Source organism: Vanellus vanellus (assembly GCF_965231255.1).
Source record: "Vanellus vanellus genome assembly, chromosome: 1".
Classification (NCBI taxonomy): domain Eukaryota; kingdom Metazoa; phylum Chordata; class Aves; order Charadriiformes; family Charadriidae; genus Vanellus; species Vanellus vanellus.
In genome coordinates this window covers 67,996,684-68,012,748 of record NC_138905.1, presented here as the reverse complement: position 1 = coordinate 68,012,748, position 16,065 = coordinate 67,996,684, and the positions used below count along the sequence as shown (strand labels likewise).

Genomic DNA, 16,065 nt, shown 5'->3' with positions numbered 1-16,065 from the left:
TACTGCTGTGATTGTGCCGGGCGAGGAGGGGATGGAGGCAGTAGACCCCCATATGGCTCTGTATTTAACAGGAGAACAGAGGGAGGGAAAATATAGCTGTGGGAAGAAGAAACTGCATCTTGCTAGACAGTGGTTTTTGGAGAAGGTGCTCTGTCAACTTATTCACATGCACAGATGTGATAATTACTTTCCGCTTCCCTAGCTCACATGCAGTGCCTACCTCTGTGGGAGGCTTTTCCTCTGGCTCCCACAAAAGGAGTATTTTTGGTGTCTTCCATGTGCTTGCTGAGCTTTCTCCCATCAAACCAGACTGAAACAGCGCAGACTACAGACTCTTAAACTACCTTCTCTCACTGCCCCCCTCCCTTCATCATTCTGTGCAACTCATAACTTCTGCATTGCTGCAAGAAACAAAACACACTCCAGCATGCATGTGTGGTTTCCTGCACTTTTTTAGTCTGACACATGTACACCACTTGGTTACTCTGACACTTTTTCTTGCTGGACTAGCTGCGTTTGTAAACTGTGCTGGACTTGCATCCAATACACATTCACAGCCCTGCCAACCTGAAACCATGCGTCTCAATTCCTCCTCAAATTCAATATTCAATTTTACCTCCAGCCTCCACTGCTCTTTCTTTCTAGTGTACATAACTGACACCAATCAGGAATGGCTGTTAAGGATTTTTGGCCAAGTTATAGATCTTTAATTGGCCAAAACTCTTCCTGATACCATGCTGTCCAGGGAGTGAATCAGATTTCATGATTTAAAGCAATGTTATTTATGCCACAGAAGTGACCTCGTAACATTTAACACTTCTTGTCCCATTTGTCTCCTTCTTTCAAGGCATTATAGCCTACTTGACAGATCAGAGCCCTGGGACACAGGTTTTACTCTCAGCTTTGACTAGCTGCGTGAACCCAGGCAAAACATTTTCCATGTGTTCATCCCCTTTTGTAAAATGAGGACTACCTTTGTAAGCACTGAAGAGTCTACAGATAAAGAGTAATGCAGAAAAGACATTATTATTATTATTATTATTATTATTATTATTATTATTATTATTATTATTATTATTATTATTATTATTATTATTACCACCTATTTTTGCACAGTATTTCTATCATTCACCCTGTAGCAAGATCCTGCCATGGTTAGAGGTGTGCTAGAGGAAAAGCTTACATACTTGCTACTTGCTGCACTTTTAGATATTGGTAGGGACATACACTAACAATATTACACCCATGAATAAGTGCATTACTTCCCAAAGCACTTTAGAAAACATAACATTACTGTGTATATGTGCTCATCTCTGAAATGCAGCTGTTTCTGTTAGATATGAGAGTTGGCCATAGCAGCCTGCAATGAAACCTTGTAAAAAAACTGCAGCAGAGGAATGGCCCTGATTCCCTATGCTTTATAAGTCATATTATCGTTTGTGCTTGAGGTAGTGGGATGTAAATTATTCAGTGAGGATTTGCTAGCATCTCAAACCTATGTCACCCAAATGAAAACAACTTCCCAAGAAGGAAGACAAGGAAGAATGGGGCCTGTTGTCAATTAAGCAAAACAGTGACAGAAACGTGATGACAAATTTATACCAGCACATGAACAGGGATAACACCTTTGCCCTCTGTGTGTGTAAATCCTGTGAAGGAACACAGGTTGTCAAGGTCCCCAACGTCTAATCTGAAAAAAGAGGTGCTAATGCAGGCAGAGACATCCTGAAAAGGATGCTGTCTGCAGACAGACTCCACTGTCCTCTCCTTACTACTGGGTATTTCTTGGAGATCTCCCAGACACTGCCTGGCCAGGTTAAACTGTATTGCTTTATGAGATCTGATAAATCTCCCATCCCACAGTGATAAGAACTACTCACATACGCTCTGGGCATACAGTAGCGGCCTCCTTCCTCAAGCCCAGGAGTTGCCTACTGGGGAGATGGCTTCAACATCTGTTAAGGATAATGTTCAGTGTATGCTGTTTATTATTAATTTATCCTGAGAAAGAAGCTTCACAAAAATAGAACATAAACCCCTGTCATTCCTTCCCTCCCTCCAGTTTTACACTGAAGTATCATCATAGTCGCACATGTAAATGAACCAGGCATTCAAAAACTTCACAGCCTCTGCAGGATACGGGTATGGGGCTCCTGGCTCTCGTGCATTCTATAGTTTCTACTAGGGCCTTTCCCCTTCCCCTTGTAACTCCACCCCATTGTTGTCCACTCTTCCACCAGCTTGTATCTTCCTGCACAGACAACCTCTGCAGAACCCAGAAGTATGGTATACCCTGTCTTATGACTGCTGCAGAGGCTTTGGAAACCATGCATATATGCATACCACTGGGACGTAGTCCTGAGGCAACACTCCAGCCATGCTTGCAGGCTTGGGATTTGAAGAGTAGGTTAATATAAGCTTAAAACCAGCCTGAAGGTTGCCCTTAGCAGAGAGTAGAGACACACTGTAGATGCCTCTCAACCTCTTTTTCCCCCTTCCCCTGTCACCAATATTTCCTTTTTTCTGCCTACCTGTAAAATAACTTTCTGAAAGCAAATGGAGTTTGGCAGAAGTCTGATCCCTCCCTTAAAAACGAGTAGATTCTTTCTTCCACCTTTGGGAGGCTAAATACCTTTAAATGTCTGAGAGTGAAACTCTTTGCCAATGCTTTTCATCCATCAAGGATACAATCTGGTATTCCCTATCTGCTTGGCTGTGTAAGAGCCACAGCAAATGAGGTGATAAAGGTGGTATAATAATTCCAGTCAGAGCATGTCTAGTGAAGTCAATATTTATGTATTCAGCTTAACAAAGATGAGAAACTCACTCCTTTCTTGGCAGAAACAAGGGACAGCAGTGGATGTTGCTGCAGCTATCATGGAGATCGGTATTTTCCCAAATGAGTAATAAAGAATTCTTGAGGGAAACATTACAGCAGTTGGCTGTGCCATCCCAAATGATTGCCGTGGCAAGTATGCACAGAATTAGCTAAGAGCTAACTCAAACCAACTAGCTCCAGTGGTGGGACAGAAGTCAGTCCAAGAAGATCCATAACATCAGAAGTTATATATGAGTGGTCTCTCACATCTCTTCAAATCTGAAGCCACTTGGTTAAGTGAGTTCAACCACTCAGATTTACAGTTAAGTGGTAACAGAATCTGGCTTTTAGTCTTACCTAGATTGTAAAATAGTGCAAATTACTGATCAGAGCCATGCAGTCTATCTACATCAGGAGTTTGACTGGATATAGATTTATTGGCACAAAACACGGTAGAAGAAAACTTCTTGAAGAGAGGTCTTTGGCATGAGAACCAGGGAATGCTCAGAGACACGGGAGGAGATTCCTCAGATTGTTTGCTAGTTCAGATGAAGGTTAGTGGTCCAGTGTGCATGTATATCAGCATGGGCCCTCGGGACAAATCCAGATACTCAGTTACTATGGTGAAGGGGGCTGTGTGAGTACCTAGGCAGACACAGGCAATTTACTGGTGTCCTACTGGGAATGGATTTGCAAATTAAAAACCAGCAAATGAAAGACAAGGACATTTGTGAGGATTTTGAACTGACTGCAGAGCTGAAACTTTTCCCGGAACAACCCAACAGAGGCAGAAAGAGAATTCCACACAAAGGGTCAAAAGCAAGGAAAGACAAGTCTGAGCTTGGTTCCATAACTGAAGTAGAAAGGTAATAATCTCTATAAATCTGGAGAGGTACCCTCTCTTTTGGAAAATGCTATCATGTATAAAGTCCATTAAGAATCTCAGGGCCAAAACCACACTGCTCTGGGAGGCAGATCCGAGGATGTTCCATGGAGGCAGTGCCCACCCAGTCACAGCAACACCAAGATGCTGGATGCTGAGGCTGAAGGAGATGCTGTCAGAGCAACTCTCTCACTGGAGCAGGATAGTGTGAACCACTCTTTGGAGGACTGCCTGGAAATCGGTATCACAGAGACAAACAGATTGACAGCAAGGTCCTGAATTTTAATAAAAAGGTCAGAATTTGAACAAAAAAGGTACAGCAAAACCTGAAGAAAATCCCAAGCCTGCTTAAGATCTATATGAATTTCAGTGTCAATTTTCTACTAATCTTGAGAATGACATAGATGCTTTAGTGTGTTTCAGCAAATATAAACTAACCTCTCTAGTAGTAACTGTCTCAGCAGCAGCCCATGCCCACACAAATGTCGGCAGGTGGATTAAGATGATCCACCAGCTTCAGATGCAAAGCCAGGAGGAGCAACAGACACCATTTGCCAATGGTAAACCTCCACCTAGGCACCCCCTGAATTCCTACAGTAGTTTCCCAATTCTTTATAACTGTAATATTCCAAGACTTTTAAGAGGCTATTACACACAGAACACCGGCTCCAAGAAAGGGTCATAGATTTAGAGTACACTGTTCAGCCATTTTGATGTACTGGTGAGCTAAATAAAAAAATTATCTAGGACTTGGTCCTTACAGCCTGGGTTCCTAAGCAAAATACATTTTCTGTGACCATATAATCTTTTCTTTTTTCCTTCTATGCATGTGTGTCTCCTTCGCCCTGTGTGTGTGTGTGTCTATGTTGGTTCCCACTTTGTAAATGCAGATCCCACTGTGAGTTTCAACCAAGTCTGAGTGACTAACGGTGATCTCAGAGATACTAACCTCTTACAAGTTCCATGAAAATCACTGGCGGGGTATAACAGAGAGAACTTTGTAGGTTCTCCACTGAGGGAAAGGCTGCTGAGTGAACTGAAGCCATTACTCCACACAGAAGTCTCGGTGTTGGAGATAGATGTTATAAAAGCCTCAACACCAGGAGAAGCTTAGATCAGAACTCACACCTTGTTAGACATCAGAAAATGTAAGTGTGACACAAATCTTCTGGAAGCCAAGTTACATTAGCTCTGCAGCTCACAGACCCCCTCGTTTTCAGCTGGAAGAGGGCAGGAAGGATAAGGTTTGCCATTTTTAATTTCTTAATCAAAATCACTTCAATTTCACCAAAATGTTCCCTCCTAGATGTGACTAATCATGGAAAATATTGATCACTTTCTATCCCCCTCAGAAAGTGCAACTTCAGAGCACATGAAAATAACAGCTGATCAATGAGCATAATCTTAGCAAAAGCAGTAAAAACAATGCCTGTGTGAGAATCAGACTGAAGGTGCATGCACAGGGTAGATAAAAGAAAAAACATTATTAAATAGCGCAAATATATCTTTATAACCCTGCAGCAACAGAAGTCCTACCACCTTATATTAAAATAACATAAGAAAACATTACAAACCTATTATACAAAGAATCAGAATGTTGCTTAATGATTTTCTCATTGTTGACCGTTATTTCTGTGATGAGTTTCTACCCATTGCTATTGTCAACACTCATTTACACTAGAGGATGCATGCATATTTGTGTGTGAGGACAGGTACACAAAATCTGGTACAGATTCTCAGGTGATGTAAATTGTCATGGCTGTATTGACGTCAGTAAAGATACGCTGATTTCCTCCAGCAGATGATTTGCTTTTCTGTATGTAAAAAGCACAGAAACTAGGTACTGTTTCAATTTTGCTCTTACACACTTACTGTAGACAAATGCTCATGCAAATACATTCTCTCTTCTATGTGCAAATATACATATTGCCTTGCAGTACACATTGCTAGTAATGACAGGAGCTTTATGCTGATTCCTATGCTGAAATTTATAAAAAGGATCATTCCCGATCTGTCTGCCCACTCTTACCTGTATCAATAGATCGCCAACTGCTTTGCTACAGATCTTAAAATACACAGAGATGAAAGGGACTGTCCAGCATCACAAGTCCGTTAAAAATGCATTTAGGAGGAATTAAACTTCAATCTTAAGACTGTTAGTCCAATGCTTTAACTAAGAGATCTTAAACAGAGCCATTGGGCAGAACAAATATGATAGTCAAGACTCATTTTCTCACCTAAGGCTTAGCTAAATGAAATTACAAACTCACGAATTGATGAATACAAGCATATTACTAGTTTGTTTCAATATACACCTCTTTAAGGGGAAAAAAATATATATAAGTTTTTTAAAAAAAAAAGAGTATGAAAAAGAAAGGGAAAGTGGTCACATTTCAGGCTCTGTCTTCATAAATGACTCTGTTCTTTTTTCCGTATTTGCTCTTATATGGTTCCATGCAATGTGGACCAAGTAACATTCACAGGCTACAGGTAATTTTATAATAAAAGAAATATTTTCCATCTGTTAAACAGAGGAATATTCCTGGTTTTCTATAATGTTTTCCTAAGGGAGAAACAACAAAGGGCTGCATAATAGAGAATGGAAGAAGAGAAATAAACTACTGCTGAACTAGGAAAGAAAGAAGAAAACAAGCAACCTAACAAAGCATTTATAGGGAAAATAACAGGAAAGCAGAAGATGAGTAAACTCTACATACAGAAAGATTAAGGTAGAGACGGTAGCTCTTTTTTACAGTTTCTACTTGATTTCCAAGGAAGAAGGAAAAAAAAACTAGGGAATTTCTACAATCTAATAAATCTGTTTGTCCAGAGGTATTTTTGCTTGCAGAAGCGTACTTCATTTTATCACGTGAACACTTTTTTTGAACGAGTAGGTAGAAGCCATAATTAATACAAGACCAGACTTCTGGCTGACAGGCTCTGGTCTGGCACCAGCGAAGGACTAGAAGAACATCCCAAGGCTAGATTTCTCTGGCTTACTCTGACTAAAAGTACAAATAATTTCAAGTATGGTGTAGGTGGGAACGTGTACAGTCTACACCTCATATAAGTAGCCACTTGCTGTGTGCATAAACTGTATGAACCATGCCTAAATTTTATATTCCTGTGTGCACATGATTTTATGAAGGACATGGAAGTATCAGTCGCTTGTTGCAATCTCAGAACAATGGGTGTCCTTCCACACTGTACATGCTGCAAAGAATGGGACAGCCAGCCCAAGAGGCACCTGGCACTGAGTCCCTGGCAGGAATTCTCAAGGGCATTGTTAATACCTTTTCATTTGGGACATTTTTCCATTTATACCTCTTCCAAACAGCCATGCGTGAAGTCTTTTGAATGCTAACAATGTTCCCATGTGAGTCCATTGCTCCTAAAGTCCTCTCATAAGGCCTTACCCTGGATCTGCCTGGGAAGTAACATCAAATGGGTCAATACTATGCGTATGGAAGAAAGGTACCCTTGCCACCAGAGAAGAGCAGCGTGGCTGCAACAAAACATATAGCTGAGTGACAAAAAGTATCACCATCTTATCAGGAAAACAAAATAATGCATTTGCATCCCTCCTCTTTTAAGCATTTAAAAATTAACCTTTTTTGCTGTTGCTTTCAGCCCCTGGCATCTCTTGTTAAAAGATTAGTATGTCTTTGTTACTTCAGATACTGCTCTAACTGGGCTCAGGACACATATACAGAGGTAGTATCTGTCCAAAGCACCACTACGCAGTATTTCACACAGATTCCTTCCTTGTTATTACTTCTTGAGGCTTCCATTCCACCAGTGAGATTTCCCACAACAGTGTTTTCCGCCTTGACACTGTGCTGCTCTGGCCGGGACCTTATACAGCATCATATTAAGGTGCTGTCCTTTTGGGAGGAATTCCTCATGCCACCTTTACTCAGCAATATTACACCTAGAACTTCATCCTGAGCCCTTCCTAAGCTGAGACCTTTTTTTTCTCTCACTTATCTTTTCTTTCTTAAATATTGTTGTGAATCATTAATTCCACATTGCTCTGCCTGGGATTTTACAGGCCCTGATGTAGATACAACACAGGTGTGTTCATGTCATAAAGTATGTCTTACATTACAATGTGAATGGAACCAGTAAGGATATATCTTTAAATGGGAGATAGTCACAGAAAGTCTACTTTCTTTTTTCCTCTCATTACACTCTTTATTTCAAAATCATCTAAGCAGGGCTTTAGCACCTGTGTAGCTATGCCAGTGCAGACCTCTGTCATTTGAAACCAGCTTACAGCACTCTACTCCAAATAACTTTTGATGCTGAAACAGTACATTGCTAGCAGGGATTTGCAGAACCCAGGGCAGCACCGATGCAACTATTTCTGGTGTGCGAAAGCTCAAGGGAGTTAAACCCTGAAATAGGCTGGGGGAAATCTGAATCTGAAAGAATGAAAGCAGAGGGCAAATGGAGCATTCCTTGTGCACGCAAAGTGAAAGGAATGGGTATCTGGTGTACACACAAGCCACTCAGAGTTGTTCTGGTCTTCTTTTTTTTGTTTTGTTTTGTTTTCTGCTGGTGCAATGCGCAAATATAGCAAAATATGTTAATAGTAAGCCATAATATTTACAGTTATTGTTAGTATCCATTGAAATCAGTGGGATTTTGTCTAATGCCTTTACCCTGGAGATAATCCACAGAATAGAACATTAATGCATAGTTAAAAAGAAAAATTATGGAAAACAGCACCTCTGCATATGCAATATCTTCATTTTAAAGTTACATAATTGAGCTTTTGAAATTAAATGAAAATATAGCAAACAGCCTCAGACCACAACAGCAACTAAGTGACTCTAACATTGTCTTTTAAAACTTGCCTCTTTACTAAAATAAAAAATACTATTCTAAACCAATACAAAATAAAAGAAAATAGTTCTCAGCCCAATGCAAATACGAATGAGCTTTAAGACCTCTGGGAAAATGTGATTTTTAGAAAATTTCTTCCAAGAGTTTTAAGAGTTTGTTTTGTATGAGCAGATATCTTGTAGAGGAAACACAGGCCAGTAATTTAAAGGCAGTGCTTAGATTCTTTATGTCATGCTAGACAAATACTGTTTCTATGCCTTGTTTTCACTGTTGGTGACATGGTTAAAAGAAGACTTTAATGCCACTTTAATGCAGAATGTTTGTAAATTGCGTCCATGTCTTTTGATGGAAGGAACTAACATGGATTATTAGCTATTATTCTAATTGTAATTATCAAAGTGACTTTTCCTGCTAATGCATGGGCTCAAAATCTGAAGCCCTTCCATAGGCAGAGCTTCTACTGAGAGTTTCACTAATAAAAACCAGCAGGATTTGGGCCATTTAGACTTAATCTGCTAAATTCAACCCTGTGGCATTTCCCTGATATTCTGTGAAGGGTACTGGGGATTGGCAAAGAAGGTAGTATTTCTGATAAAGAAGGGAAGGAAAATTTATACGCACAGGATTTGACGATACTTTGGCATGGTCCCTCAAGACAAGAGGCTGCCTTGTAAGGGTGATCTAAGCTATGCTAATTGGGTAACCTGTATTTTTGAAGCAAAACATTCCATGACGAATGACCTTATTTTTTTGTTTTTAAAGCTGTGAGGTGCTTATGCAATAGACTCCTAAGGTAGAAAGAGACAGATGCCGCGGAATAATAATCAGCCTAATTCTTGCTGAGAATCTCTGCAAAATCTTTCTCCTTGCCTCTCCTTTCATAGGTAAGCTCAGTGTTACCTTTCTCACATGACATGCAGCAGCAATTAGTGGGCCTCTGCATAACTCAGGAATTCTTCCCTTTCTAGAGATGGGCTTGTTTTTTGTTCTTTTTTAAAATGACAGATTTGGTTTTTTTTTTTAAAAAAGGGCTTTAAAAAAAAGAAAACATCAGTTTTCTGATAAAAGTGAACAACAAAAATAAGACTGAACTTTTCTTTAAAATCATAGAGATGCTTCAGTTGTTTTTTCTTCCGAGTACCTTACAAAAGCCTGCCCCAGTTGACATGAACAGTCACACGTTTCCAAAAGCTCAGGTCTTCTTCTATCCAGGGCTTGACGTGAGCTGGGCTGCAAAAAACCTCAAACCTCAATCCTGACTCAAAATGAGCAAAATCCCTGAGCTGTACCTGAGGTAAGAAGGGCCAGCAGAAGTACACTTAAACATGCTGCAAGAACCTCCTGTCTTGTGAGAGGCAGGGGAAATTCCATTACTGGGCAGTGACAGACAGGCACTGCTCGGGTGCTCAGTTAACCCTTGCTTTCAGCCACTGCACCCTGGCACACTAAAATACCATCTCAGTTCTGTTTAGAGTGGCCATTTTCTGTAGTGAACAGTCAGTTCCTATGCTCTCGGAGAAGAGAAAAAAATTAGATAACATTGAATTTCAGGGTTTATTATATAGGGAAAAGTATGTTCAGATGTGAGAAGGAAGGAAGAGAGTATAGATACCTACTCTGTGTAGGTATTAAAGTATATGTCTCCTGCTGCCACAGAAAAGCAAAAATACAACTATTAGGTTGGCCAGCTGGATCACAAGGGATATTGGCATGCTGTCAATAGGCAGTGAAAGATTTCTCCCCACCCCCCATCCAAGTTGTCTTTAAGTTAGGTTTTGTAGTCTCTTTGATTTCCTTCTAACAGTCGGAGACAAGAGAGGATGAAACCCAGTATACACAATCAACAGGGAAAAAAATGAACCTGCAGGAGTGAGAGATGTGGACTGTTTTGCATCTCTCATATTTCCTTTTCTATACAAAGATTTTGGTTTGCCTAAGCTATAGAAGGAAACAGAAGCAGTCTATTTTAATCTTCCTGAGTGAAGAGCGCTGCAGGGATTGCTCTGTTATCCCCAGCAGCAGCCCTGACTTTCCACAAAAAGGCTCCATCCATCCATCCATCCATCCATCCATCTATATTTCTATCTGAAAAAAGATTATCATATGATAGACCAGTGATCAGCTGTGTTCTTAATGTACTTCTCTTTGTGCATTTTGGTATGAAGAAAAAAATCTACAATTCTTCCCCCAATCAAACCCCACTGCCAAAAAGCTCAGATAAGAAGGAGGTATTTAGACTTATGCATAGAAACTGATTCTTCAATCTGTGTAATGACGTATGTTAGAAACTCTGTTCATAAGAAAGGAAAGCCCTTGCCGATATGATGTTTCTAACAGAGTCTTCACTGCAGGGATTCACTATTGAAAAAACAATGAGGCTGATTATGCATTTTTATATGGGTTTCTTACTGACTCCAGTGACTTAGACTATGATATTCTGAATTTACACCAATCAGTTCAGGCTGTAGCACTACGTCTTTTTAAAACTCCATCTATTGCATGATGAACAAGGGCCAGATCCTGCAAATGCTTGCTAGCTATATTAATACTCTGAGTAGCCCACTCACTTCCTTTAAGTTGTGATTGCAAAATTGAGTCTTACAGTGCAGTATTTTAGAAGTATGAATCTGCCTTTGGGGATTCAAGCGTGCCTTGACTGTACATATTCCTTTAATAGTATTTCTTTCAATAGTAATTTCTCCACTGATTTTCATAGAATCACGTGATAGATGCTTAGCTGTTATGAATGTAACTCTATTTACACCAGCTGAAAATCCAACTCCATGTTGCAGCTATGCTTGTGTATTCAAAACAAACGAGAGAGAGGGGTCCCTTTTATGTGAAGTGTCAAAAGAGACGAGGATGACGTTTTGGGCTCTACAGTGTGCTGTGTACTTAATTTGTTTTGACATTACTGTAACCAAAACAATAGAGTTCATTCTAGGAAAGAAATTCTAATCTAGTTTTACTACTTATATTACCTTCTTTTTTCCATAAAAGAAGCCACATCAGAAACTATGCTTCTTCTCTTCCTAACTTCACTAACTTTGGCTTTCAACCAGAAAATATTCCCCTGCTTTCAAAGTGCCTAAACAAAGGAAATTACAATACTGAGAGCAGTTGTAATTACCAGCTCGTGAACTGATGGCATATACTGGATACGTAATCCAAGAAAATGTGACTCTTCAATAGTAGCCTCTTCCACCACCTATAGTGCTGGAATGCTCATCCTTGTTTACTATACATGCATGCACATAGACCATTATCAGTATTCAGTACTAGTAGTCATGCTTTCTTCACTGAAGAGGAAAGACCAGCAAGAAAATACTTTGTCCTTTTGAAGAGCCGGATCAGTGTCAGGTGCCACTCACCCAAAAAGAAAAAAAAAAAAAAAAAGACAACAAGACAACCCACGCACAAGTGCAATAAGCATCCTAAATGTCAAACATATGTACAGCATCTGTATCTCTGTGAACATATATACATCATGTGGGATATAATGCAGCATACCCTAGACCCCTTACATCAGTGAGAGCACAAAAATACCTGTTCATTCTAGGGATGATGGGGTTTTTTTTGACAGATACCCGTGACTTAAGGCAAACAGAAGCTGCCACAATGCTGCTGTCCTTTGCGAATCTTCTCCCTGCCTGAGCTAAACCACACTCATCTTTGATCAAAGACTTATTTGTCTACGACAGACAATGAGGGCACGCTGCTGTGCGAGTGTGAGCACGGCGGGTGAGCAGCCCGAGTGGGTTGAAACGGGCCACGGACACTTGCACGTAAAGATAAAAGCGGTGAACTGGGAGGCAAACGCCTCTTGGAAGCAGCATCCAGGGCTCCTCCGTGCACTCTGCCTGCTCTCCCCGCGAACGCAGCGAGGGAGGGATTCCCCACCCACCCACACACTGCCTCTCTCCGTGCGAGGCTGCAGGGGGTATAACCCAGTTCCCTCTTGGATCTGGGCCCGGGAAGAGCCCGTTACGCTTCTGTTCCCCACCACCACTGCCACCCCTGCCCGCCCCCCCCCCCCCCCCACACTTACTCCGGTCTCCGGCTCAGGACGCCTTTGCCGATGGCCTGGGGGGTCTTGTGCTGGAGCAGAGCGGCGCAACAGCCCTTCTCCCTGCCGTCCTTCTCCGCGGGGTGCTGGTGGGGCTGGAGAGGGGGGTGCTGGTGGCCGGCAGCCCGGCCGCTGCCGCCGGGGCCCGCCGGTGCCTGCTTGCCCGCCGGCGGCGGCGGCGGCGGCTGCGGCGGCTGCTGCGCCGGGAGCTGTTGGTGGTGCTGGAGCGGGTCGGGCTGGCCCGGCGGCGGCGGGGGCTGCTCGGGCGGGGAGCCCTGGGGGGGAGCGGGGGCCGCCGGCGGCTCGGCGGGGACCGGCTGCTGCCCGCGGAGGTTGCGGTTCTCGGTGCTCAGCTCGTCCAGCCGCCGCTCCAGCTCGTCGATGCGCTGCCGCTGGGTGTGGATGAGGCTCTGCTGGTTCTGCACGATGGCGGTGAGCTCCTTCAGGTAGAGGACGGCGCGCACCGGGTTCTCCAGCAGGCTCTCCATGCCCCGGCCGCCGGCCCGGGCCCCCCTGCCCGGCCGCCGGCGCTCCAGCGAGAGAGGCGCCGGGTTGCGGGGAGGAGGCGCCTCACCGCCCCGTGCGCGCGGGCGCGCGCGCGCACCCGCGCGACCAACGGCCGCTCGCTCGCCGCCCGCCCGCGCGCGCGCGCGCCAGGCACGGCGAGGACCGGCGGGGGGGCGGGGGGGGGCGGGATCCGGCGCATAGACCCCGCCCTCCCCTCTCAGCGCCGGGCCGCGCAGGCGCGAGAGGGCGGCCGGCCAGAGGGTCGGGGGTCCCGTTGCGCTGTTGGGGCAGGGCGGGTGTTCCTGAAGGGAAAATGGTGTCGTGGCGGTGCCTCGCCCCCGCCCCCGGCCTCCGCCTCACCTCCGGCCGCGTCCGTGCGGTGCTGAGCTCGCTGCGCTGCGGAGCCGCCGGTGCCTGAGGGGACCCCGCGGCGAGAGGCGGCAGCGGGCAGCGGGGCCCAGCCGTGCCCTTTCGCTGAGCCCTTGGCCGCCTCTCCAGCACCCCCTTCTTCACTCCTCCCTGAATGGCACTTCTCGATGTTGCTTTTTTTTTTTTTTTTTTTCCCCAGGGTGACAGTGATTTTTAATTTTTTTTTTTTTTTTTACTTTTTGTTCAAAGTGACTTGAATAATTGTGGCTGGTTTTGGCTGCCCTGATGAAAACCATCCCGTTTTTTACTCTACCTGGTTAGGACAATAGAATGGTTTAGGTTGGAAAGGACCTTGAATGAAGATCATCGAGTTCCAACCCCCCTGCCATAGGCAGGGACAGCTCCCACTAGACCAGGTTGCCCAAGACCGCGTCCAGCCTGGCCTTGAACACCTCCAGGGATGGGGCCTTGACAATCTCTCTGGGCAACAGAAGGATGCAGAAGGCAGGACTGAATCGGAACCTGAGAGAAGGAGTTACTGAGGAAAATGGATGTTAGAGGGATCTGCTGCTTCCCTGCAAGTCTGTCACTCCTTTTGAGTTGTTGGTGACCTTTGGGTTCTTAGGAAGAAAACTGGGACTTACTGCGGAGTTTTGCTGGGGGGTGTGGAGGTTGTGGATGTAATATGAGAGAAGTGACAGGCAGGGCCTTTGCTGTTAATACTCCACGCAGGTTTTCTTCATTTCTCAAGAAATACCTTCCCTTGCTCTTCCTCATCGACAGCCTTAAGAGTTCTCAAACTTACAAACTTGAGTCTGAAAAACTATTTGTGTGCTTTCTCTTATATTCATCAATAAGTAACCTGGCTAAGGTTAATAAACTTTCTTTCAGGAACTGTGTAGATCAATGAAGAATTTTGATGATTTCTGTGAACGGTAAAAAAGCAACATCCTTTCCAATCACTGTAAGCACTGAAGATCCCGGAGGTGTAGCGAGCAGTCAGACCCGGTTTTAGGCAAGCATGTCAGATTGGACTGAAGTGTACAAAAGGTGCAAGGCCACATAACAAAACCCAGCTGGTTTTAAGTAGGTGATTTTGAGTGTAGAACTACTCATTTTGCCTTTTCAGGTCAGCAAAACCTGCACCATAGCAAGGATTTCCTGAAGTGAGGAACCGAGCAATGTAAAGGAGAATCTCTGTTTCAGATGAGCCGAAAGGTGTATTTCCAGTCTTTTCTGTTCACAGATAGCCCTGGGAATGTAAACTGATGCAAACAGGATCACCAGGATTAGAAGCCGTTCACAGACTCCTCCTAAAAAAGAACTGCTGTTCACAGTTCTCTTGCAAGCACTTAGAGATGGCTTTGGGGGATTGTGAAACATTACCATATGTCCCCTGTGTGTTGGGGGAAGACCCCAGAGTGAATAAGGAGTAAGAGCATTAAAATCCCCCACACTTTTTGGAAAGTTTTAGGGGAGACCTTCCCCCATCTCATTGCCTAGTGTGTCTGTCATTAATGTTTTGTGACAGGGCATTGACTGAGCAGGAACGGGTATTATTTAGCAAGGGGAGAGATGGTTATAGGAGAATGTGAAAAAAAGGCACAGAAAGAGAGGGGAGGTGAAAACACCTAAGCTCTATTTGGGGAAGAGTGGAAGTGATCGTTTGGGAAATTGTGCTGGTACGCTGTCTTTTTTCAGAGACACCACTGAGTAGCATCATTTTTCAGTCTTGCCTCACAGAAACAGAGCCGGGGACACCATTGGAAATAACGTGCTTTTGGCATTAATACATTCTGGGAAATAACCAGGGATGGCTATGGGTATGCTCACATATGTTCGTTTTGGCATTAATACAACCTGGGAAACAACCAGGGATAGCTATGGGTATGCTTACATATGTTCGTGTACACACACACACGCACACGCACACACAGCTACCTTGTCCTTGAGGAGAGACTTCAGGCAGAGACTGTTTATATTGCCGAACAGAGGAGGCTGTTTTAACTCTTCAGGCAAGCCCTGCACTGAGTTCTGTCTTTGCAGTGGACATCATGTTCCTTTGCTGCTCAGCTCGATAAAAGCAATGAAGAAATATGGGTCACAGACATTGTACTGGCCTGTCCAGGTATAGTCAGCCAGATTGTGGCATGTATTTTTAAGGCAATACTAACTCAAAAGAGAAAATCATCCTGGTTTGGGTGATTTGGGCTGGGCAAAACAGCCTGGAAGTCGTGTCATGGTGCTTGAATGCTGACCAGGAGATGTGACTTTTACTGTGCAGAATGGACCTGAGGTATTCATTCACTGTTTCTGCACCTTTAATTTTCTTGACCAGCCTCATTAGCCTAGTTTCTACTAATAAATCTTTGTCATAAATTAAACAGAGACCTACAGCCATGGATTGGTAAGCTAAAACCAAGCAGGCTAGGAGAATCAGGAAGAAACCTGTTTTCTGTGTGGGTGTGGTGACTGGTGGACAAAAATGGTAAGGCCAGCCCTGACCTTCCAGGTTTCTACAGAGAGCATGTGCCAAAGGAAAATGCAGCAGAATGCTTTTGTGCCTAGCATGAA

At 43.7% G+C, this 16,065-nt stretch overlaps 1 protein-coding gene across 1 annotated transcript in view; it reads right to left on the bottom strand.

The window, feature by feature from the left end:
* IQSEC3 (IQ motif and Sec7 domain ArfGEF 3) overlaps positions 1-13,103 on the bottom strand; it is a gene marked incomplete at both ends in the record, with an annotated part of 106,550 nt that extends 93,447 nt beyond the window's left edge. The window contains one exon of the mRNA XM_082489175.1: positions 12,598-13,103. Within this exon, the coding sequence (XP_082345301.1) occupies positions 12,598-13,103 (506 nt within the window). The remainder of the gene's footprint in view (positions 1-12,597) is intronic.
* Between the last annotated feature and the right edge of the window lie 2,962 nt (positions 13,104-16,065).